General features: G+C 34.0%; 2 protein-coding genes across 3 annotated transcripts; both read left to right on the top strand.

The window, feature by feature from the left end:
* The first annotated feature begins 224 nt into the window (after window positions 1-224).
* On the top strand, window positions 225-14,010 carry LOC139855893 (protein ENHANCED DISEASE RESISTANCE 2-like). 2 transcript variants are annotated; one of them, XM_071845134.1, is made up of 24 exons: window positions 265-280; window positions 435-894; window positions 1,019-1,093; window positions 4,097-4,150; window positions 5,844-5,909; window positions 6,183-6,286; window positions 6,849-6,916; window positions 7,006-7,119; window positions 7,511-7,551; window positions 7,634-7,734; window positions 8,354-8,449; window positions 9,124-9,188; window positions 9,284-9,355; window positions 9,447-9,602; window positions 9,818-10,023; window positions 10,188-10,221; window positions 10,628-10,782; window positions 10,893-10,994; window positions 11,585-11,629; window positions 11,706-11,846; window positions 12,143-12,238; window positions 12,772-12,873; window positions 13,350-13,489; window positions 13,724-14,010. In XM_071845134.1, the coding sequence occupies exons 2-23, from the start codon at window positions 751-753 to the stop codon at window positions 13,455-13,457; spliced, it is 2,145 nt and encodes a 714-aa protein (XP_071701235.1). In that variant the 5' UTR covers window positions 265-280; window positions 435-750; the 3' UTR covers window positions 13,458-13,489; window positions 13,724-14,010. The 2 variants fall into 2 exon arrangements, with proteins under 2 accessions (XP_071701234.1, XP_071701235.1); XM_071845133.1 differs by having other exon boundaries at window positions 225-894.
* Window positions 14,011-17,913: 3,903 nt separating this feature from the next.
* Window positions 17,914-20,961, top strand: LOC139855395 (N-terminal acetyltransferase A complex catalytic subunit NAA10-like). Its single transcript, XM_071844610.1, has 2 exons — window positions 17,914-18,341; window positions 20,570-20,961. The coding sequence occupies exons 1-2, from the start codon at window positions 18,042-18,044 to the stop codon at window positions 20,807-20,809; spliced, it is 540 nt and encodes a 179-aa protein (XP_071700711.1). The 5' UTR covers window positions 17,914-18,041; the 3' UTR covers window positions 20,810-20,961.
* Window positions 20,962-23,637: the final 2,676 nt, after the last annotated feature.

Below are 23,637 nucleotides of genomic sequence, written 5' to 3'. Positions count from 1 at the left end.
TTATATTATATTATATAAGTACTATATTATATAGTGTGTCGTATGCACTCTGATATTTTATTTTTAATTCTATGAGATATTCTAGTCTATGAAAGGAAATAAATTGAAAAAAAGTTTTTTGGGTTTCTAAAAGGAGGAATAGAGAATTACTAATAATTAATTTAATTTGGATATTTTCAGCCAAAAATCAAATTAATCAAACTGATTTTATTGATAATCCCCATTCCATCAATCTCTCATCCCCACACTCCATATTTCTTGCAGGCCAACATCACCAACTGTATTACGTCATCAATCGTGTTTTCGTCTTTTCTTCAAGTTACAAACACCCACACACACACACACACACACACACACACACACATAAATACAAATTACTTATATCTATACATTTGGCCACTCATTTATGCTGTCAATTTCACTCTGCGTTGCAGCCCGATTTTGACTCTTAGTTTCACCGGATTTCGTCAGATCGCTGCTATTGATTTCATTCTAAAGAATTTTATCTCTAAAATTTTGTAGTGTGAGGTTTAGGTTTACGATATTTGATTGATCGCATGACTGATTAGTCATCAAGTTCACTAGATCGCTGAATTGATTTGAATTTGAAGGAATTCGGTTTAAGATTTGAATTAGAGGTTTAGGTTTTGGTTTTAGGGTTTTGATTGATTGATTGTATGAGTTTCGTGAAGGATTGAAGGAAATGTGTAGTGATAGTTGAATGATCTAGGATTTTAAGTGAACATTAAGATGTCGAATTCGAAGGTAGTGTATGAAGGATGGATGGTGAGGTATGGAAGGAGGAAGATTGGGAGATCATTCATACACATGAGGTATTTTGTTCTTGAGTCAAGGTTGCTTGCTTACTACAAGAGGAAGCCTCAAGATAATGTGGTAAGAATCAGTTGTGAAATTGAATTGGATTAGTGAATGTATGTAATTTGATTTGTAATAATGAATGTTTATTGGCATTCTATCAAATTATGATTTGATTTTGACTGTGGTCAATGTTTATTAGGTTCCAATCCAGACTTTGGTTCTTGATGGAAACTGTAGGGTGGAGGACAGAGGCTTAAAAACTCAACAAGGACTTGTAAGTCTGTTTAAATTTTGTATGCTCTTAATGTATTTAGTTGACATGTGAGATGAAACTTGAACATGTATGCACTAAACCACTACACAACTTAGCATCTGCTTAACCCGTAGGTGTAGGTTGAGTGGTAAATTTGAGGGCGGATAATTATCGTACCTTGGCAATGTTCCCGTGGTAGGGAGATTGGTCCCCGTCTTAAACTTGAGTGAACATGAGATGGATTATCTCTTTTATATATATGTGTTTGCATGATAGTGTTGGTTTTGTTTTGCTATAGTGTTTTTTTTTTTTTTTGGCAAAAGGAACAAATATATTATTTTCAATGGAGCATACAAATGGGCTGGATCTTCCTAGGCCCACAAGAAACAAACAATACAATCAAATACAAAACAGGCTAATCTAATACATCAAACATCAAATGAACAAACGATTATTACTCCAGTGCATATTCCATTTACTAGCCACCTCCATAGCATTGCTCGAACCTTTGACTTTAAAAGTCATCAACTTTAATTGAATATGCCTAAAAATCACATCACATAGAACATCCACAGACCTCTGTTTCTGATTAAACATTCTGCAATTTCTTTCAATCCAAATAAAGTAAACACATGCTGCAAGAACAATACGATTCACTGTACACCATAACCTTTTAGTGTAAGGATACTGCGCAAGCTTATCAACAATACCATCCAGTTGATTTGGCAAACCTCTAAAAATAATTCTCTTTTTCATAGATTCCCAAACAGCATTACTATAAGAACATCCAAAAAAATAGATGACTTATAGAATCTCTACAAGTACCACACAATGAACATTTGAACACAGTATTTGGCTGCCACTTCTGCATTCTATCCTGAGTTGATAATCTGTTGAGAATAGCTAACCATAAGATGAAAGCATGCTTAGGTTCAAAGAACTTAAACCAGACTACATGATGCCAAGCAACTTTTGGTTTATTAGTTCTTAAATCCTTCTAAACCTGCTGGGTAGAGAATGCCACCTTCTTGCCTTCATTAGTCAACCATTTGTATACCTCACTACCATTAACATTTTCAATAGCTACATGAGGCTTAATCTTCTCTCTCATGTCAAGAAAAAATTTCCAACCCCAGCTGTCATTATACCTTGGCTGTATATCCCAAAAATCTCTGCCATTTAACTTGACCACATTGACCCATTTTCCCCAAAGAGACTTTTTTTGGGTCAAAATTCTCCATATCTGTTTGACCAGCAAAGTAGCATTCCATTCTTTCAAGGATTTCAAACCTAAACCCCCTTGATCTTTAGGAAAACATAAATGCTTCCAAGCAACTTTAGCCTTACCTCTAGAGCTATTATCTTGACTCCAAAGAAAACCTTTCAATGATTTTTCAATCTCTTCAATAATACCTTGAGGTAACATATACATAGAAGCCCAATAGATCTGCATTGCACTAAGCACTGAAGCCACCAACTGCAATCTGCCAACATATGATAACTTTTTGATTTTCCAATTGTTGACTTTTTTGTTGACTTTGTCAACAAGACTTTTGCAGTCTTTTATCCCCAATCGTTTAGCTAATAAAGGAACTCCTAAATACTTCATTGGGAGATGGCCAACCTCAAAAGGCAACAACTGCACAATTTTACTTTGAACATCTATTGGAACACTTCCAAAAAATATAGTACTCTTAGCAAAGTTAGGGTGCAAGCCAGAAGTATTCCCAAAATCATCAAGCACTTTTTTAATCACCCTCATGGACTTTTCATCACCATGACACAATACCAATAAGTCATCAGCAAAGCAAATATGGGAAAGTTGCATACTTTTACACTTATAGTGATACTTGAAGGTACTAGAACTAGAAATATGATCTGCCATAATCAAATTGAACACTTCCATCACCAAAGTAAACAAATATGGAGAAATGGGTTCTCCTTGTCTAAGACCTCTACCCCCTTTGAAGTATCCTTGAATATCTCCATTAATGCAAATAGAAAATGCTGTATTTGTAACACATTCCATAATCCACTGCACCATCTTTTCATGCAGACCAAAACAAACCAGAATATCTTTAAGAAATCCCCAATCAATAGTGTCATAAGCCTTTTGCAGATAAATTTTAAGAGCACATCTTTTAGGTCCTTTTGACCTATTATACCCTTTTAACACTTCTTGAGCAACTAAAACATTGTCATGGATAGCTCTACCAGGGATGAATGCACTTTGGTTACAATGAACAAGCTTATCTAAACCACTTTTCAATCTATTGGTTAAGATTTTACTTATACACTTGTAAAGTACATTGCAGCATGCAATAGGTCTGAACTCAGATACCTTGTTAGGGGTATCAATTTTAGGAATTAAAGCAATGAGAGTAGCATTAACCTCCTTAAGTAACTTGCCATTTTGAAAGAACTCTTGGACTGCTGCACATACATCTGGGCCCACAATGTTCTAAGCTTTCTTGAAAAAGACTGCAGAGTATCCATCTGGCCCAGAAGCCTTGTTATCATCTATATCAAAAATGGCACTTTTGATTTCCTCATTAGTGATGGGGACCACCATAGCTAGAGCTTCTTCTGAAGTAAGAGACCTACTAAAAATGTCACCCAGATCATACACAGAGCTGCATTGTCTTTTTTCACCCAAAAAATCTTTAAAGTGTTTAACAAGTTGCTGGCCCACTTGATCACCACTGAATCTATTACCATTTTCATCACAAATGTGGTCAACTCTGCTCTTTTGAACCCTACTTTTTAAAACACTATGAAAGAATTTTGATTTCTTATCACCAGATTAGTTTTGCTATAGTGTTACTTAGCATTAGTTTCTGTTCTTTTCAACAGATTAGTTTTGGTTCCACTGTTCATCCATTCTTATCAGAATGCTACAACATTTCCACCATTTCACAAAGATTATGACATGTAGTAGATTGGTCTTTTGAATGATGGAACATGAAGAAGTTTGTTTTATGTTCTTGGCATATTGTACTGATATTTTCGCTTTTTTTGGAACAGATGGTGTACGTTTTGTCTATCTACAACAAGAAAGATAAATACCACCGGATTACGGTAAGTGCTCTGCAATGAACAGTGAGTGTGACTTATATTATGTGTTGTAAATGGGTATAGGTATGATTGTATGAAAGAAAATGAGGAAAAAGAACATATCTGATTATTTTATTAATTTAAGTTTATAATTATTTCGATAGGAAATAAAGTTTACTTATTAATGAAGGAAAAAAGATGAAGAGAAAGAGAGTATCAGAGAAAGATTATGTTAGGGTCCACCAAAATTTGTATACCCATTTATACCTACCAATTTAGGTGGGTTTTTGAAAACCCTTTTATTTTTTATTCTTTCAATCATTACATCTTAAAACACAAACCTTTAATCATTAGATGAAATACCTTCTATTACTATAAACATTCCCATTCTAAAGACTCAGAAGAAACATACCGTATATGACTTCATATATCTCGTTACTTTTTATATGTATGCCATCTTTATTTCAATATACACCTTGTTAATCAAATACTGTAACATCCTAAAAATTTATTGAAAGTATTATACTATTATGTGGTTATGAGCTAATAGAATATCAATATATACACATGGTGGAAATGTTTAGAAGTAATTGTATGATGTCTTAGTTTTATATAAGTTGGCCTGGCGTACAAATTATTGAGAAATGCATGAGAAAAATAGAATGTAGTTATGACTTATTTGGTTTACTAAAACTGGAAATAAAACATAAGAAAGTGGTCATGTAACCACTTAACTTACTAGATTAGAAGTGTGGCAAGTCGAATATGCATAAATTAGTGATAAGGATTAAGATACAAGTGACACATACTTATACGTATTAGCTATTGAAAAAGGGCAAATCTAATATAGTAGTGGGTTGATGACTAATCATATAATTAGAGCTACTATATAAGGGATACTTTCAAGCAGTTAAAATATAAAAGAGTTATATTATTTCTATTATCATTATCATTATAAATTAAAATTATAGAAGGGAGAGCTAGACCAAGAGTTGAAGTCTAGGCAAGATCGTTTTGACGAGTTAGAGATGATGTGAATTATATTGTTTTATAGTTTACATTGTAATTGTAATTTACGATTTTTTAATGAGGTTAAAAGAACGGGTGTCCTAAATATGTATAGCGTATATACTAGAATGATGTGCATCCAATGTTTTGGATATGATATGGCCGCATACTATCTGGATTTTGAATCTGCTTAAAGCTGATATACATAAGGACTTTTAAGCCGGATGGATTTAGCGAACAGACCCTTGGAAATCATATAATTGCACTACTGTGTAAGATCGAATAATTATATGGGTTTCTTTTTCTTTTGCATCCTGTTATGCTACACCTTTGGCTCAACTATCGGCTCGTAGTTTGGTCTTATTTTGTGTAGGTATGCTAATCATGTTTATTAATATGAGAAGTTGATTACCTAATGTTTATGTCTATAATTTAGATCCCTGCCAAACTCATGAAGGGATGGCTCATCCGATCTAGGATAGAAAATAAAGTTTTTTTAATTATTTTGTTCATTTGCCTGAAATAGTGATTTTGATCAGAATATGCGAATGCAATTACTATCAAGTGGTTTTGTGGGTAATACTTATGCATAATAGGATCTGCTACATTCTTTTCAATTTTAAAATATTTCACAGTACGTTGTTAGAGCAACGACTTATTGGAGTTAATGGATATATATATTTTTTATTTTTTTGTTTCTGTTATATAGATGGCGGCTTTTAACATCCAAGAGGCGCTTATATGGAAAGAGAAAATTGAATCTATTATTGATCAGGTACCTTTGAAAACTGATATGGCTGGTATAGCGGGGTGCGGGTTGACATGTTGCTTTTAATCCTTCATTATATATTAAAAATCTGTAATGTAATGGTGATGTCATGTAATGTTCCTACCCTTTGATTATATTCATGAACGATCAATTTTGATATAATGGTTGCTTCATATTTACTTTATCTTATTATATTTTATATTCATCCTTGTTAAGAAAATATTATGGCATATCTAATTTTTAACTGCTGCATATGTTGTGCATGCATGTGGTTTGCAGCATCAGGAGTCATTAGTCGCTACTGGGAATAAATATGTGTCTTTTGAATATAAATCTGGAATGGATAGTGGAAGGAATGCTTCCTCATCAGATCAGGAAAGTCAGTAAGTAAATTTCACAATAGCGTGGATTTTTTATCCCAAACTTCTTGCATAAGCACTTCATTGCAAGAATCAACTTGGAACAAATTGTAAAAATGTAATTAAACAAAATAGGATTGACGTTCTATCGGTGAGTTCTTTGGAAGTCCTATTAAATTTTTTTTTGGACGTCATGGGTTTTTTATACAGGTGGAAATTTCGACCCATTTACTTGTGCATGGTCTTTTTGGGGTTTTTTTTTTTTCTTTTCTTAAACAGGTCAAATGGGCTAAATTATAGAACATAGTAAAAATAAAAATGACACCGTTGAAGTGGGTCTGTGTTTGGTTAAAGTGTATCTTTAGTACATAAACCCTTTAGCCAATAGAAAACATTAGCTTGTAATAATTAACTTTTTTTTTTGATCATTGACAACAAATAAGTATTTATAGAAAGTTAAAATTTCTAACAAAGATTGTTTCAGGTGAATCTGCACAAAAATAGCCCGTTTTGACTCGTTACCGACCCACCCATATTGCCACGACTAGTTTTCTTAATCAATCTTGCTCCATTTTCTGCTTTGTAGATGCAGTGCTGCCGAAGATGAAGACGATTCAAATCCAAATTTGCTGCGAAGAACAACCATCGGGAATGGTGATTGTTTTCTTCTTTTTTTTCCTTGTTCTATACGCTGATCTATTTTTTAATTGTTTGCTATTACCTATATCTCTTTGTTTTGGCAGGTCTTCCTGAATCAATATTGGATTGGACACAAGAGAGTTCAGCATTGGCAAGTCAGAATACCAGTAATCAAGCAATTTCAAGGAAACATTGGCGGCTTCTTCAATGCCAAAATGGTAACATAGAGTAGCTTATTTAATCACACTACTGAGCACAAGAGTCTGACAGCTTGGACACGATGTGGGAATAATTAGATAGATTGGGCAAAATGGGCAGATTGGTTAACTTTTTAAACGGGTTCGAGTCAAGAGAGGTAATTATTTTACAGGGTTTAACAGGCCGGGTTTATCCTAAACGCATTTTGTCCAATAGCTATTTAGGTGGTTGGTGGCTGTATTCATAAAGAATACACTTGGAGAACTTTTTGCTCTTTTGACTATAACATAGCTCGAATCAACCTCTTTAAATATAAACGGGCTGAAATTCCCCTCCTAATATTTGCTACTCGATTGCTAGAACTAATGGATATTATTGTATTAGTGACATTGTTCCTCTTGATATTTCTAGGACTTCGTATCTTTGAAGAGCTTCTTGAAGTTGATTTCCTTGTAAGGATCATTGGATTGTATTTAGTGTTTTACAGTTATGACATTATATCCACCGACATTTTCATGGTTTTTGAATATGCAGCCAAAGAGCTGTAGTAGGGCTATGAAGGCTACTGGTGTTGTGGAAGCCAGTTGTGAAGAAATATTTGAGCTTGTAATGAGCATGGATGGAACACGCTCTGAGTGAGTCTTATTGACAAATTTTTATGTACTTATTATTCATTTTAAGATGCTTATTTCTAATCAGTTATCGAAGTTATAATGTACCAGTGTACTACTAGTGCGGTTTATCACATCAAGATGTACCTACTTGTTAGTGCATTATTTTCATGTTAGGTTGCCAGTCCTAAAATCCTGTTATTACTATGTGTTAAGAGAACCTGAATGAGGCCTTTACTTTATTATTGGTTCCATGTTGTGGCTCACAACAAATCAGGGAAGATGCTGCTGACGATTGTGGTTTCTAATGGCTGCAAATATGGTGGAACCAAATTATTGTCTGACATTATTATAGTGTGAAGCAAGGAAATGATTGAAAAATCAACCTTCAGATACTTCTTCGTCCCATTTTAATTGTCCACCTTACTTTTTTAGTTAGTTCCCAAAAGATTCTTTACTTGTTAAAAGGAAGTACTAAAAACCATTAAAGTCCCTATTTTACCCCCACTTATTACTCTCAATCATTTAATCACATTAAGATGCTACTGATGTTGGGGACTATCATTTTGGTCTGGACAGAGTACTTTTTATATGTTCACGATCTCAACGTGGCATGATATCTGAATTTATTCAACATATGCAGGTGGGACTGTAGTTTTCAGGATGGTAGCCTAGTTGAGGAAGTGGATGGTCATACAGCTATTCTCTATCATAGACTTCAGCTGGATTGGTTCCCAACGTAATTGCTTCTTCTCCTTGATATATGTTTTTTGTTTTGACGATCTTATTATAATATTTCCAAGGATTTTTTATTCTAATTTATACACTCCTGTTACCGTTTTGTAGTTATAGTCGTAAGCTTCTTGTTTTTTAGCACAATATTTTCAAGAATAAAAATTTGTTTCTATTATTGACATTCAATGGTTGCAAGCACATTTTATACATGGGAGGTCACAAATTATTTCTTATTTTTGTTTATGTTTTACATTGTCGTTTCATCAAACTACAGGCTATGGAATCTAGAAGCTAGAGGTGGTAAAATATTTGACAATGGTTAATTGGGTTATTTATTATATATAATGTATTAAACGTATCATATGTGATAATTTACCTACAATGGAAACGGGTCAAATGGGTTGAAACTTGCCCATAATATTATTCAGATATTTGAAATTCATAAATCGATTTATATAAACAATTATGCTATTAGTTTGAGAGTGGTCTTTGTAATTTTATGTAATACATTATCTATAAGACTCCGAATGGACAGGTTACCCACCTAGCCTGTTACCACCAACCATAAAAATGACATCTTTTGACCTGAAGTCACTACTCCTACCATAACGCAAAAGCCTATGATCATTGTTAAACTGGTCCAGTTCAAAATTTTTATGTTGTTGCTTGCTATTGCAGGTTTGTATGGCCACGTGATCTTTGTTATGTGAGGTATTGGCGCCGAAATGATGATGGGAGTTATGGTGAGTGAACACATATATCGTTGTTACTTTACCTTCACATGTTTCTATTAATATATAGATATATTAGCATTTAATCTTTTCACATCATTTGGCAGTTGTGCTATTTTGCTCAAGGGAGCATGAAAACTGTGGTCCACAACCAGGATATGTTCGGGCTCATATTGAGAGTACATCTTTTTCATTTCTCATAAAATAAGTTTTTTGATTGTGTTAAATTTCAGGTAAACTTACAATTATTTTTATATGGTTCTAATTTAGGTGGAGGGTTTAATATTTCTCCTTTGAAACCTCGAAATGGGAAGCCAAGAACACAAGTTCAGCATCTCATGCAAATTGATCTCAAGGGATGGGGTGTGGGTTATATTTCATCATTTCAGCAATATTGCTTGCTACAAATGTTAAATAGTGTTGCTGGTGAGCTTCTATATTTCTCATCCATGGGATAATTACTATCCTTTGCCCCATATTTTTTAGTAAATAGTTCAAAATTCAAGACAATTCTAGATTTCAAATGATACATCCATTTTAAGATTTGCAGGAACAACATATATATTTGTTTCTAAAAGAAAATCATTATAGAGTTCTGCTTTTTCCCCAAACATGAATTTTAATTCAATATTCGATGACAGGACTAAGGGAATATTTTGCTCAGACTGACGAAAGGCATGTTCCTCCAAGAATACCAGTGATGGTTAATATGAAATCATCCCGAAAAAGTACACAGAAAAACCTGTTAACTTCCAATCATAATCGAGAACAGTCTCTTGATAATGCTGCAAAACTGATGGATGAATACTCAGATGAGGATGAAGACTTCCCAATTCCGGAGGAAGAGGTTGGAATGTTTTTATCTATATTAAATCCCCATAACCTGAATATACAAGGGGGCATGTTGTAGCATTACTCAAACAAATGCGGCATTTTCTATTATCTATTATTGGGATTATTACTGCAATATCTCGTTATTCATTTTCTTATCTCTATATTAAACCTTTTCAGACATATCGTGTTGAGCAGGAGATGAAACGAACGGGTAGGCATTCATGATTGTTCTCTTAGAATATGAATATCTATGCTAGTGATGGCAATTTTGACCCACTTAGGAATGGATTAATTTCGGTCTTATTTTATCTCAATCTGGTCAACGAAATGGTTGGTTAAAAGGGGAATTTGTCAAGTGGGTTGAAAAGTGTTTAAAATATTTTCTTAAAACATACAACCACCTAAATATTTTCCTCGAGATACGGATCATGTTGTAATAAAATGGGTTTTTAATAATTATAGGCACATTGATGTTTTTTAGTGAGTTACCTGGGTGTTCTTCAAACATTATTTGACTTGTTACTGAACTTTGCCACTCGCAACTTCTAGTGTATTCAATTGAAATCCTGAATATCCAAAAGAGGAATTTTACTCACAGCGTATTCCGTTTCTTATAGCCGTTCAAGAAGAACCTGTTGTTCAAGTCGATTTATCCTGCTTTTCTGGTAACCTCCGTCGGGATAACAAGGAAAGTGCCCGTGATTGTTGGACAATATCTGAGGGGAACAACTTTAGAGTGCGCAGCAAGCGTTTTTGCTACGATAAATCAAAGGTTTACTACAACTTTTCTATCATGATTGTGTATTTTAACTCGGTTACTACTGTATACTTTTTCTTTCCGTGTGTTTCCTCTAACTTCTCTCTTCCTAATTATGCATGAAGATGCCTGGAGGCAAACATCTTATGGATCTTGTTGCTGTTGACTGGTTTAAAGACACCAAGCGAATGGATCATGTCGCTAGACGCCCAGGGTGTGCAGCACAAGTAAGTGTTTTTGCATTGAACTTGCAATTGTTGTTATTCTCTGAAATTATTTCATATGGTTGATTCTGAAGTTTCTAGATAAATACAATTAAAATATCATGATTTCCCGGAAAATGCTTTGTGTAGATTAGAAATGATAAAAATTATATGCCAAGAGTTTAAACAAATTGAGTGTCACACTGTCCATTCGTGGCAGATCTCTGTATTCCACATAATTCGAAATTAGATTTGCTAACGAGAACATTGGTTTTTCTGATGATTTTGTAGTAGTGCTAGAAGTCATAATTATTAGTACTAATACTAATATTAGCCAAAGGGGCCATTGGAGTTTTGTACAATATTTTGTAGTTTTGACCTTGGTCAAAAAAGACCACCCAATAGTTAATTATATAAGTTAAAGCCAATCATACATAGACAAAGAATGCTCTAAAATGCAACTGCTGTTACCTGCCCTTTTAGTTTAGGTTTTAGTCCGCTTTTCATCTACTGATTCTCCAGTTAAAGAAACAGTTATAACTGTTCTTATCATTAGCAATGTTTTTATTATACTGGTGCTTTAATGCTTGCTATTTATGGATGTATTTATTTAGGTTGCTTCTGAGAAAGGACATTTTTCTTTGGTGTTCAATCTACAAGTAAGTTTTTTCCAGTATCATGTTCTAAAATATCGGGCATACTTTTTTGAGGAGAAATAACATTCTACTCTTGAAGGTACCTGGTTCCACAAACTACAGCATGGTTTTTTATTTTGTGACAACGGAATTAGTACCCGGGTCTCTTCTGCAACGTTTTGTTGATGGTGATGACGAGTTCCGTAATAGTAGGATGAAGCTCATACCATCAGTTCCCAAGGTAGTATTCTCATGTAGCTTATGAATTCGTTTATATTTTGTCACGGGACATTTTAAAGTTGGATGTCAGTAGAAGTGGTTCAGGTGGCCAAAAGGCGAAGGGGGGCCCGGTTGGGGGTGGTCTAATGGGATAACACGGATCGAAGTGGATAGTTTTTTGGCATGTGCCATACCGTGTCAGTTGGATTGTATAAAACCATATTTTGTCCAAAGTTGCAATTATTAAATTGTTGATGTCATATATGACAATGATGTTAGTAATTTATTATCAACATTATTATGCTATCGGTCATGCAGGGGTCCTGGATAGTACGCCAGAGCGTTGGAAGCACCCCTTGCTTACTGGGAAAAGCAGTTGACTGCAACTATATTCGAGCTGCCAATTATTTGGAAGTAATGCCACCCTTTTCTCTTAAATAGCTCATTGATTGCATTTGTTTAGACTAGATGTGGGGTTGGGTAACAGGTCGAAGCGGGCCATTTTATTTTCGGTCCAACTGGCCATTTTATTCGGGTCAATACGGGCTATTTTTAGGGGTCAAAACTCAAAACACAGGATTTTCGCAAAACACGGCATGTCAAACGTTCTGTTTCTTTATATCTAAATGATCTGTGTATCATATAGATCATGATAACGATATTTATCAGTATTAAACTGTTAAACTATTTTATAAATAAAAAGATTTAGGATTTTTTTCTGTAAATGTAAAAACTTTTGGCAACTTTTGTTCTATTTGACATTTTTAAGCTACTTATTTATCAGATACTAGAAAAAAAATCCATCTATCTGTTGGAGATTAAACATAACCTAAATCGGCCCGTTCATAAGTGAACTGGTGGAAACTGCCACCTACATATCTGAGCATTATGCTTCTTTGTCTTAACATTGTTTCTTTTCCCTGCTATATATTTTATTTAAATGACAGGTTGATGTTGACATCGGTTCTTCTACTGTAGCTAATGGTGTATTGGGTCTTGTAGTTGGTGCTATCACTAGTCTCGTTGTTGACATGGCTTTCCTTGTACAGGTATGTTACCTAAATTCAACAGTATCGAGGACTTCAAATATATTTAATTGTTAATAATAAGCTTTAACTTGATGTATGACTTAATTCTGACCGCAAGAGACATATATATTATATGATATAGTTTTTATGTGTTGATTTCCTTCATTAATCATAGATTCAAATAATCCAAACACATCTAACTTATTTTAATAGCTAAACATGAAGGTGAATTTGAATGATTATGTACTTGTGTATAGAGATTGACAAACAGACCCTTTCATATTTTGTGCTTTATCTATGTGTAAATAGGACTAAGAATATGTTTTCCTACGGTGTTAATATACGTTTCTGAACAAAGCAATTTTGGGAGATTCTAGGCATTAAAAAGACTCTCGATGATTTTCGACCAATTCAATATTTAGGTTTATAGCTAGTTCCATTTGAGTCGTTTAAGATATGACCCAATTAACCCATTCATTTCGTTTTGTGTTCATCAGGCAAACACTGCAGATGAGTTGCCGGAGCGGCTAATAGGTGCTGTTCGCGTCTCCCATATAGAGCTATCTTCTGCTATTGTTCCCAAATTGGGATCGGATCCAATATAAGTCGAAGTACAAGTTAAATATACTTCATTGTGGTTAGTTTCCAATCCAGATTCATTGCTAAAACAAAACTAATTAATCAGTGAGTAATTTTATTTCTATCTGTTCCACATCATCAATTGGAAGGTGCATAATAATCTTATGAAAATCAGCAGCATTTGTTCTTTGCGAGTTGTTACATAACAACTTTCTTTATTCGCTGTCATAACAACGTTCTTAAATAACAGCAATTGTTCTTATCTTCTTGCTCATTTGGTTAATTTTGGCAGCAAATGGAAGTGGAAATTCAAACAACTTTGAAGATAAGAACCAAGAAGCTGCTGGAATGACCAGATGAGTGTCAATTTGTTCAATACAAAGCTGTAAATGGTGATGTTCTTTGAATTCTTGATATTCAAATATGATGTTAACGGGTCTTTGACCCTTAAGTAATTCTTTCTTCATATAATAGTGATAGGGAAGCAATCTAAAAATCGTCATTGGAAAAATATAAAGAATGCAAACTTGATTTGTTGTAAACGGTGAAGTTTTTTAAGCCTTTATACTAAAACGTTGGAGATGACTGTTCGACCCGTTCACTTATGCATGTGAATATCTTATAACCACTTGCATTAATAGAGCAGTGGTACCTCGGGGTATCCGGGTTCATGGGATGAGAACATAATGGGTGCGAATTCGAACTGAGGGGGTTTTCTTTAAATTGTGCCTTTTGGGCAGTTTACCTGGGGCTTCCTCCTGACACGCGGTCCGAATATGATCGGGAAGTGGCTTCTGGCCCCCGTCAGTGACTCCTAACATGATGTTCAAAAAATAAATAAGTAACTCGGTATAAGTCACAAGTGCAATTTTATTATTTAGCTAGTGCATCGAATTTAGGAAAGGCGTTGGGTGTACTTCAGCTTATCCCTTTTGTATTTGCCTTTATGGGTGGTCATGTTTAATGGAGGGGGTTGTTTGGTTATGGAGTTCAATGACCTTCAAATTTGCCGCATTGTTACTTCGTCTTATTTTTCGCGTGATTTTAATCATATTTTCATGTTACAGATCATTGTAGGAAAAGTTTCGTTAAAAAGCAGTTTCGTTGTGAAGCTTTTTCGTACATAAGCAATAGCAGTTCTTAAAATACTGAAAAGTTCCTAAAAAAAATCTGAGACGACCTGTGTATGGTCCAGAACTCAACCGAATCAACCAACACCTGAAAAGTTCCTAAAAAATTTTGAGACGACCCATTAAATACGTTAGAAAGATAAATGAGGGTTTAAAGTAAAAATTAAGCGAGGATTAAAGCGGTCAAAAGAAAGGAGGGGGTAGATCGTACATAATGGAGGGGTGTAAATGAAAGATGGGCGAGGACTAAAATCGGATAAAAGAAAGTGGAGGGACTAAATTGTACATTTTCATTTTATAGATGCGACGTTTGTAATGGTGAACCCGAGCCTAAGCAGCCAATCGGAGGCTGACATGTGCCACATGAGCTAAGGCTCGGGTGCCAAACCTATTTTCACGTATTGATGATATATACAATATACAATATATTTAAATCAAACATACAATGGTTACCCAAAATAAATTTAGGGAAAATTGTTTAAAAATACATTGACTTTCACTAAATTTCTATTGTATGCATTCAACTTTAAGATCTCCTATCATATGCATTCAATTATCTAAATTGTTATGTTGTATGTATTTAACCTGTTATAACAGGTAAACTTCAAGTCACCTCAATTTCAAAATTACATCGTTGGTCTCTCATATTTGTCAGAAATTACATCATTAGTTCGTTCTAGACAATGTTACGTTATTGGTCCCTCACATATATCTTTTTTCTTTCATCTTCGTAGATTTTGTTAAAAGTAGCTTCCATGAAAGAGCATGCGGTGCAATATTTAGGCAAATTAATAGTATTAGTTTTGTGAGAGAGAGAGAAAATAACAAAAATTAACAACAATAAACATTTATCTGGTTTAGGTCTTTTCAAAAAATCACAAACGAAATGCTTGGAAAACAAAATTGTGCAGAGAAAATGATTCCCTCTTGTTAGACATCATCTTCATCAACATTCATTCATCATCATCCTTCATCATTAATGCTGCTACTACCATCCATGATATCCATTCAACAAAAAGGATTAAAAAATATATGAAATCTTTAAAGAATCGATTTGCTTCATCTTTCCCAATAATGAGTTAATTCATTTGTTCATGTTAGAAATCATTTCGGTGGTGACCAGATCTAAGCGGTTGTTGCCGAATATGACCAGATTTGACTGGTTGTTGTCGAAATCGACCAGATCCGGTTCTTTGTAACTTGGAAGGAGTCGAAACGAAGCTTAGGGTTCAAAGTTAATACTGAACGAATCCTGATGACGAGTACAAAGTTTATGCACCATTAATTTGTTGAAAACAACTTTTAATCGACTCAAACAATGATGAACGTGTGCGAATATGTAATCGTATGATTTTCGATTTGAGGATTTAACATTCTAATTAATGCTTGAAAATATGTATTCTTACTTTTCATCATTTCATTTTGAAATTTATTCCAGATCTCAATAAGTTCGCAAAAGGAAACCGACATAGTTCTTCACGTTTTAGATTAAGTTGTTAATGTTAATTGAGAACTGAGAATTATCGATGTCTCAGTTGATGTATAGACAAACAATAGACATCTCAAAATTTTCTTTATGACTGGGAGTTTTTATGTGTAATTAAATCCTCAATCGTACACTCTCTAATTTCAATGGTCTTTAAACATTTGCAACTAAAAACCCGGTCGTTTGCAATTCAAAGCCTAGAGTTTTTTTTTTTTTTTTTTAGTTAGGGTTCTTAGTGATGAAAATGAAGATGAAGATGAAGATGTATTGTTTTGATTCTAAAAAAAGTTATGTTTTTTAAAGAAGATGATGAAGATGACTGAATTTAGAAAAGTTGGGATGATAATTAATAGTCGTTATGTCGAGGGATCAACTGCATCAAAAAATTAACGTTAATAACCGAATACGTGATATATAACTCAGTTTGCATACAAAAATGCATATTTAACAGCTGAATGCATACATACAATAGGAGATCTAAATTTGATTTTATACAATAGAAATTTAGTGGTAAAATTGCATTTTTTAAGAGACTTTTTTGCTCCGTTGGTCCTTCAATTATACACAAAATTGCAATCCGAGTTCCTCAAGTTTTTTTTTTTGGATTTTCGAGTCCTTAAAATTGCAAAATTTTGCAATCCGAGTCCCTCCGTCAGTTTGCCGTCTAAATTAGCCGTTAACCCTTGACATGTGCCATGCACGTGAGGGTAAAATCGTCTTTTTACTCTTTTCTTCGACTTTTTTGCTCCATTGGTCCTTCGTTATTAGACAAAATTGCAATCCGAGTCCCTCATTTTTTATTTTTTTTTAAGGCCAAGCATAATATATTCATAACATCATCATCATCATCGATCGTTATCATCATCATCATCATTGAAACGGTATCCATCATCATTATCATAATAGTATCATCATCTTCTTAACATCATTCATCATCATTTTCATAGAATAATATGTACAAACAGGTTTGGGGTCTTACATCGCAGCAGTAATCTTCGATAGAATAATAGCAACAAGTGGTTGTGGTTTTAGATGGATATTCGAGTTGTACTACACCAGAAACAGAAAAAGAAACAGCAGATATATCAGCAGTAATCTAGCAGCGGTAGTGGGTTCGACAAATTGAACAGAAAACAGAAGTAAGTGACGTTTAATAGCAGTGAACGAGTAGTAAAAAGGGTTCGTGGTGGTTGGAATAAAAACAGAAAAAAAGATAGCAAGTTCTGTTGGTGTGTTGATGGATTTTTCGAACAGGAACATGAAACGGGAAAGACAAGTAGCAGCAGGAACGAGCAGTACAGCAGGTGGTGGTGATTAGTTTAATGAAGGAAGTGGTTTCGCTGGTTCGAACGAGCAGGAATAGCGAGTTGCAATTTGGTGGTGATGGATTATGCTTGGCCTTAAAAAAAAAAAAAAAACTTGAGGTACTCGGATTGCAATTTTATCTATAAACGAAGGACCAATGGAGCAAAAAAGTCGAAGAAAAGAGTAAAAAGACGATTTTACCCTCACGTGCATGGCACATGTCAAGGGTTAACGACTAATTTAGACTGCAAATTGACGGAGGGACTCGGATTGCAAAATTTTGCAATTTTAAGGACTCGAAAATCCAAAGAAAACTTGCGGGACTCGGATTGCAATTTCGTGTATAATTGAGGGACAAACGGAGAAAAAAGTCTTTTTTAAACAATTTATCTTGTTTAATAAAAATCCTTTTTTAAAGGGGATGATTCTCACACACACTTTTTCGATCCTCACACACCAATTGAGTATTATTAGAAAAGTAAAAGGTTAAAATAGGTGGGTTAAAATAGGTGGGTGTGGATAAAAAAAGTGTGTGTTAATCCCATTTTTAAACCATGGATACCGAGTACTGACGGTGTCATCCTAGAAAATAATCGCTTGTTACAAAATAAAAGCCCTAACCCCTCTTTCAGTCTCATCTTTCTCAAAAACCCTAATCAGATCAAATCCCCAGTGTCAAAATCAGAAACATGGTGTGCATACGTCAAGCAACAATGGATGATTTGCTTGCAATGCAAGCTTGTAATTTATTCTGTCTCCCTGAAAACTACCAAATGAAATACTATTTCTATCACATTCTTTCATGGCCCCACCTTCTTTACGTTGCCGATGATTACGGCGGCAAAATCGTCGGTTATGTGCTTGCTAAAATGGAAGAAGAAACCACTGAATGCCACGGTCATATTACGTCACTCGCTGTTCTCCGTACACATCGCAAATTAGGGCTTGCTACTAAACTTATGACCGCTGCTCAAAACGCCATGGAACAGGTCCCCTTTTTATTTTTTTTATTTTTTTCCTTCTATTTGTAGCTTCAAGTGCTATGGTTGAGTTAAATTGATGCATAAACATGTTGTACTTAAAGTTGGTTGAGACCTGAGAGTAGTATCTGTAGGAATTGGTGGTTATATCAATCTATAAACAATTTGTTCATGTCTGAATTTCTTAAAAAATTGTCCTGTTTAGATATAAATAATTTTAATTCTTATTTTATGTTCTTTTGGGATTGTAGTTTAGTTTGTTTGCTTGCTTGCTATAAAAGCAGTAGAGTAGTTTTTATGGTCAAATGTTATAAAAGTATCCAACTATAACCGTTTTTGTATGTACCGAACCTTCCGTTATCTAAGTTGTACTCCATATTACTAATTACTATATTAGACCAACTCTAGTGGTAAGGGGCGTGGGTTGCTTTTTGCACTCTTTTGATGACTAGGATGTATGGGTTTTTTGTGTGGAGTGTTGGTGATGTGGGTTAGGAGTATTGTGATGACGTGTTAGAATATAATTGGGTTAAGTATTAAAAAGGGATAAAAATAGTATTTAAAATAATAAAACAAAGCAACGTGTGTTGCTTGTTCCGTTGCTTGGCAACGCACGCGGCCATTTTTTGACCAACCCACGCACCGATACAGCCCAAAGGGGCGTCGGTTGCTCGCCACGTAGGCTGCCAACGCCATGGCTTATGACCGATACATATGGTCTTACGGAGTATTTGTCAAGCAACCACCGTTGTAATAATGTGTATATCAGATTTAAATTACTTGTGTTATATGTATTTGTTTCCTTTTTTTGTCAAATAACTTTTTATCTTGCGTATTAAACATCCAAGTATTGTTATTGTATGTGTATGTTAACTTTTTCGTCAGTTAACCGGTATATTTTGCTGTGGTGGCGGGCCTTGACCCTCTATCTTGGCTGGGTTATCAGCTGCGTCACACATAACTGGTTTGCTAGTTGTAAGGAGTAAGATACATGTAATATTAATAGCAGAAGTTGAAAGTTTGATGCATAGTGTGGATACGGTTGTAGTTGCGCACATACAATGTCATATTAAGTAAAGTTCGATACTTTTTGGAAAATTTAATGTTAATCTTTAAGAGGGAAATAGCCGAATTAGGACTGAGATGAATGCAACTTTTAGTTTGATAGTTTTATCTTTTGAGAAGTATGGTTTGGTTGGAATGTAACTGGCTTTATGGAATAAAAAGCTCTAAAGTATGATACACACAATAGTATTTCACGGAAAGTTTATAACATACAATACCTTTCTAGGAATGTAAAGGTAATGTCATTTTAGTTAGGTCTAACTGTTTTTAGTTTATCTAATTTTACCTGAAAATCTGTTGTATATACTCTAAAAGTTGCTATTGTTGTTGTGTGCATCTGACTTAATGACGTCTTAATTTGTTAATGTAACACACATTTTGATGATGTTTTATACTTGCATGACTTATTGACTGTCTGCTAAATACTTGAGTCACCTCATACATACAATAGCAATAGTTAAAATTTCGTTACTTACATTAGCAGGTTTTGTAGAACTTATATGCATATTTTTGGTTAAAGTTTGGTAAATGAAAAAGCACATAATCCTTTGTACTTAGCTAGATGAGAGTGGTCCCTTTTGAATGTCACCAAAGTTTAACAATGTGGTGTTATATTAGGACAAACCATATTTAGAGATTTACACAATAGTTTCACAAGCAAAAATGGATTTGATCACGCTTCATCATTTGTGAATTGTGATTGTAGGTGCTTAACTAGATGCAATAGACCTTCTATTTTGAATTTTGTGTGTACGAGGAAGTGTATGTAAGGCTCTGTTGCATAGGCATTCAGTTCGATTATAAAATAGTTATTCAAGCATCCATTTTAAGTTATACAACTATATAGGTATTCTTTTTCCAAATTATCATACAATATTGAAATTGGTAGTTCAAACTCAAGGTTTCATGGAAGATGGATTTAGTTCAAAAGAGTCGTTGTAAGTCTTCTTGCTGATACTAGTATAAACTATTGTTCTTGTAACAAGAATACAGATATCTACACAATAGCATGTTATCAAATGTTACTAGGGTTTTTGCAGTTGTAGAACAAAGATGTAAACAAACATGCATGTTTTTTACTTTAATGTACATGTACATGGTTCTTATAAGTACTAATCCTTGATTACGATTTAAAAGTAATAAGCAGATTATAATTTGGAAAATGAAAACAGGTTTTTAGTGCTGAGTATGTATCACTGCACGTGCGAAAGAGTAACCGTGCAGCATTTCATCTGTACACCGAGACACTGGGATACAAGATCCATGATATAGAGGCAAAGTATTATGCAGATGGAGAAGATGCATATGATATGAGGAAACAATTAAAGGGTAAGCAGAATCCACATCAGCACCAACACCATCATCACCATCATGGTGGCACTTGTTGCTCTGGAGATGCAAAAGCCGAATGAAGGTGTTAGTTTCTTTTATTGTAAACTTGCTATTTGAGACTAACATGTTACCCATGATTAGGGTGTTTAATTTATGATAATCTGCATCAAATTTTGGGTGCCCTGTGCTTGTTCTGTTTTTGTTCAATAAAAACACCATAAATGTTATTTCTTCTTGGATTTTTTTGCTGATATTTTGAGTGGTTTGAGTACGTATCCGGATTCTATTGCAGAGTTATTAGAATGAATTCATGCTGATCCTGATCTCATATCCCATATCTGATGCAATTTTCTGCTGTTAGATAATTAGAGAAGGCATACTCGCAATTAAATACCTCTTTATTTTGTTCATGGTTATATATATATCTATTGAGTTTAAGATAAGATCTTTAACTCAATACGGAAACATGTGTCATATGGATTAAACTTCCTAAATCAGTTGAACAGAATAAATGGTAATTACTACTGTATAAAAAATTGTAATTTACTGTGAAAAAAACTTCTATAATCTGTATTGTGGGTTTCTTTCACTTCTGGATGTGATGTTAGGATGTTCTTGCTTTTGATTTTTTGAGAATCAGTGTGCCCTTTATAACAACATTGATTAGAATAGAAAGCAAAATTTAAGTTAAAGATCAATAAGAACATTTATGTATAATACAATAGTTGTAGATACATTCAATGATACATTTTTGGAAAATTGGACAAAGTTGTAGATATATTTGTAATTATTATGAGTGTGGTCTTGACTGGTTAGTGTGGTCCAAGACGAACTGAACATTAGGGGCACTGGAGGACGTTCTTATCTGCCTTATGGGTTAGTAATATCTGCTAAGCTGAACTCATAATTGCTTCATTAAGTATCTTGAAATAGCTTGGACTTAAGTTTGTTTGACTTGATTTTCAATAACTGAACATGATTGAAGACTCTAAGTGAATAGATCAACATTTCACTTGGTAAAATCAGAAACACGTGATTCTGCACGCCCTTCTTCAGGTAGACATTTGAAAAAGTTGTGACCTAGAATGACATAAGATTGTTTTATTTTGACTTTTAATTATAAACTCAGATTGACTTTTAACAGGTTATTGAAGTGGAATTACCACCTCTACATAGAATTATTGACATAAACAAACTTGAACTCAAATAGTGTCATAGATCAGGCTCTCCACGGTAGATCCGGTCCGATACCAATCCTGATTAAGTGCACATTTTCAGTATCCTGTTATACTGTGCATCAAAATGTATATGCAACAATAATAGCCACATAGAAATAGTGTGTACAAGAATACAAGTACTGATTCGTACATTCAGTTATTCCATTAGTACAATGAAAATACAACAAATTAACTGATTAAAGAATGCATCTTATACCATCTATTCAAGCTTTACGGTATAAATTAAACAGCAGGTGATTATAACATTTAAGTATAATACAATAGTATTCAAGACCAAAACCAATAACAATGGATTATATAAATGTGAATAGTGCAGTTGATATGCCAATACGATAAATGTAACCAATTTTATAAAAGGCATTCAATTCTTTGCACAGTTAAAACAATTAGATTATCATACCATGTCAACTTTCAAGTTATAAATGACATAAATTTAGGTTTAATGACCTGTGAGGCAATGCTGGTTCAACGAATCTTACACGCAGCTGCGCATTGGACCTCACATGATCATCAACTGCAGCTGGTGCAACTTGCAATTGCGTGCAAGTTATGTCACCTTGCAACACAAATAAATTCCAATAAACATAAGTCTAATGAATCATTTCTTTTCTATTTTAAAGAGTTATTTTTACGAATATATACATATCGTTCATAGTCCACACAAGGGTGAGTTCAAAAATACGGAGTAGTTTGAAGAGTAACTCTTGAACTCTTTAATGCACCTAATTCATTCACTATATATAATAATTCCCATAGTTGAGGTACTATTGGGGGATAGTACCCCTCTCTAAGCTTTATCAACTTGTACGTTGCGCAGAAAACGTTGTACCCACAAGGGTAGCTACAGTAAATCTTTTAATTTTTTAATTTTTAAATTCTCTACTCATTCTTCCCTACAAATTTTACTAAAGCAAACGTTGCCCCAATTTTTTTTTAAAACTAATTTTTCTCAAAAAAAACTTTATGTTTAATTCTTATTTCGTTATTTTTATCCTTCTTTTTGCCTACAATTTTTCCTAAACTTTCGCCAACAACGTTTCGTATACTAATACATATAGTTGGGTTACTAACTTTAACGCATATACAAATTTATAAGATGTAATTATGTGTTTCCAAACATAAATTGCTCTTTAGATCAAACGCATACTATAACATTTTGTCAACGTACGCTACTGCAAACAAAGTTGGGACTCATTGTTGATTATGTTGCTACTGCCGTAATGGCTGGTGCTGCTAACGGTAGGAACGAAGGCTTGGATGCAGTTATCTGCGGTTTATATGTAAAAAAAAACGTATAATAAAATTGTATGAACCTTTTTGTACATAACCAATTGCTAAAAAACGCGCGGCAACGAACGCCCCTGCTACTAGTTTCAACTAAATGTCATATCAAGGTTAAAAAGTGCACAACTATTCACAACTCCAAAAGGGTAAAAGTAAAGCTCATTTTATAGATTTGACAATCCAAATAAGTTACAATTCGCTAGAAAACAATTTCTTTTCCAGACAGTAGAAATAGTAGAAAACAAAATAGCACCAGAGCAATAACAAGATTCCTTATACAGAATAATACAAGTTGTGCATAAGTTTGTCAGATCCACAGGTTTATTCAATATCAACAATAGATCTATGAATCTAAATTTAGTGCAAATGGGCTAAATTTATTATAA

The sequence above is a fragment of the Rutidosis leptorrhynchoides genome, chromosome 6 (genome assembly GCF_046630445.1).
Source record: "Rutidosis leptorrhynchoides isolate AG116_Rl617_1_P2 chromosome 6, CSIRO_AGI_Rlap_v1, whole genome shotgun sequence".
NCBI classification, from domain to species: Eukaryota; Viridiplantae; Streptophyta; class Magnoliopsida; order Asterales; family Asteraceae; genus Rutidosis; species Rutidosis leptorrhynchoides.
Note: the sequence above shows the minus strand (reverse complement) of the source record. Positions and strands in the feature narration are given on the sequence as shown.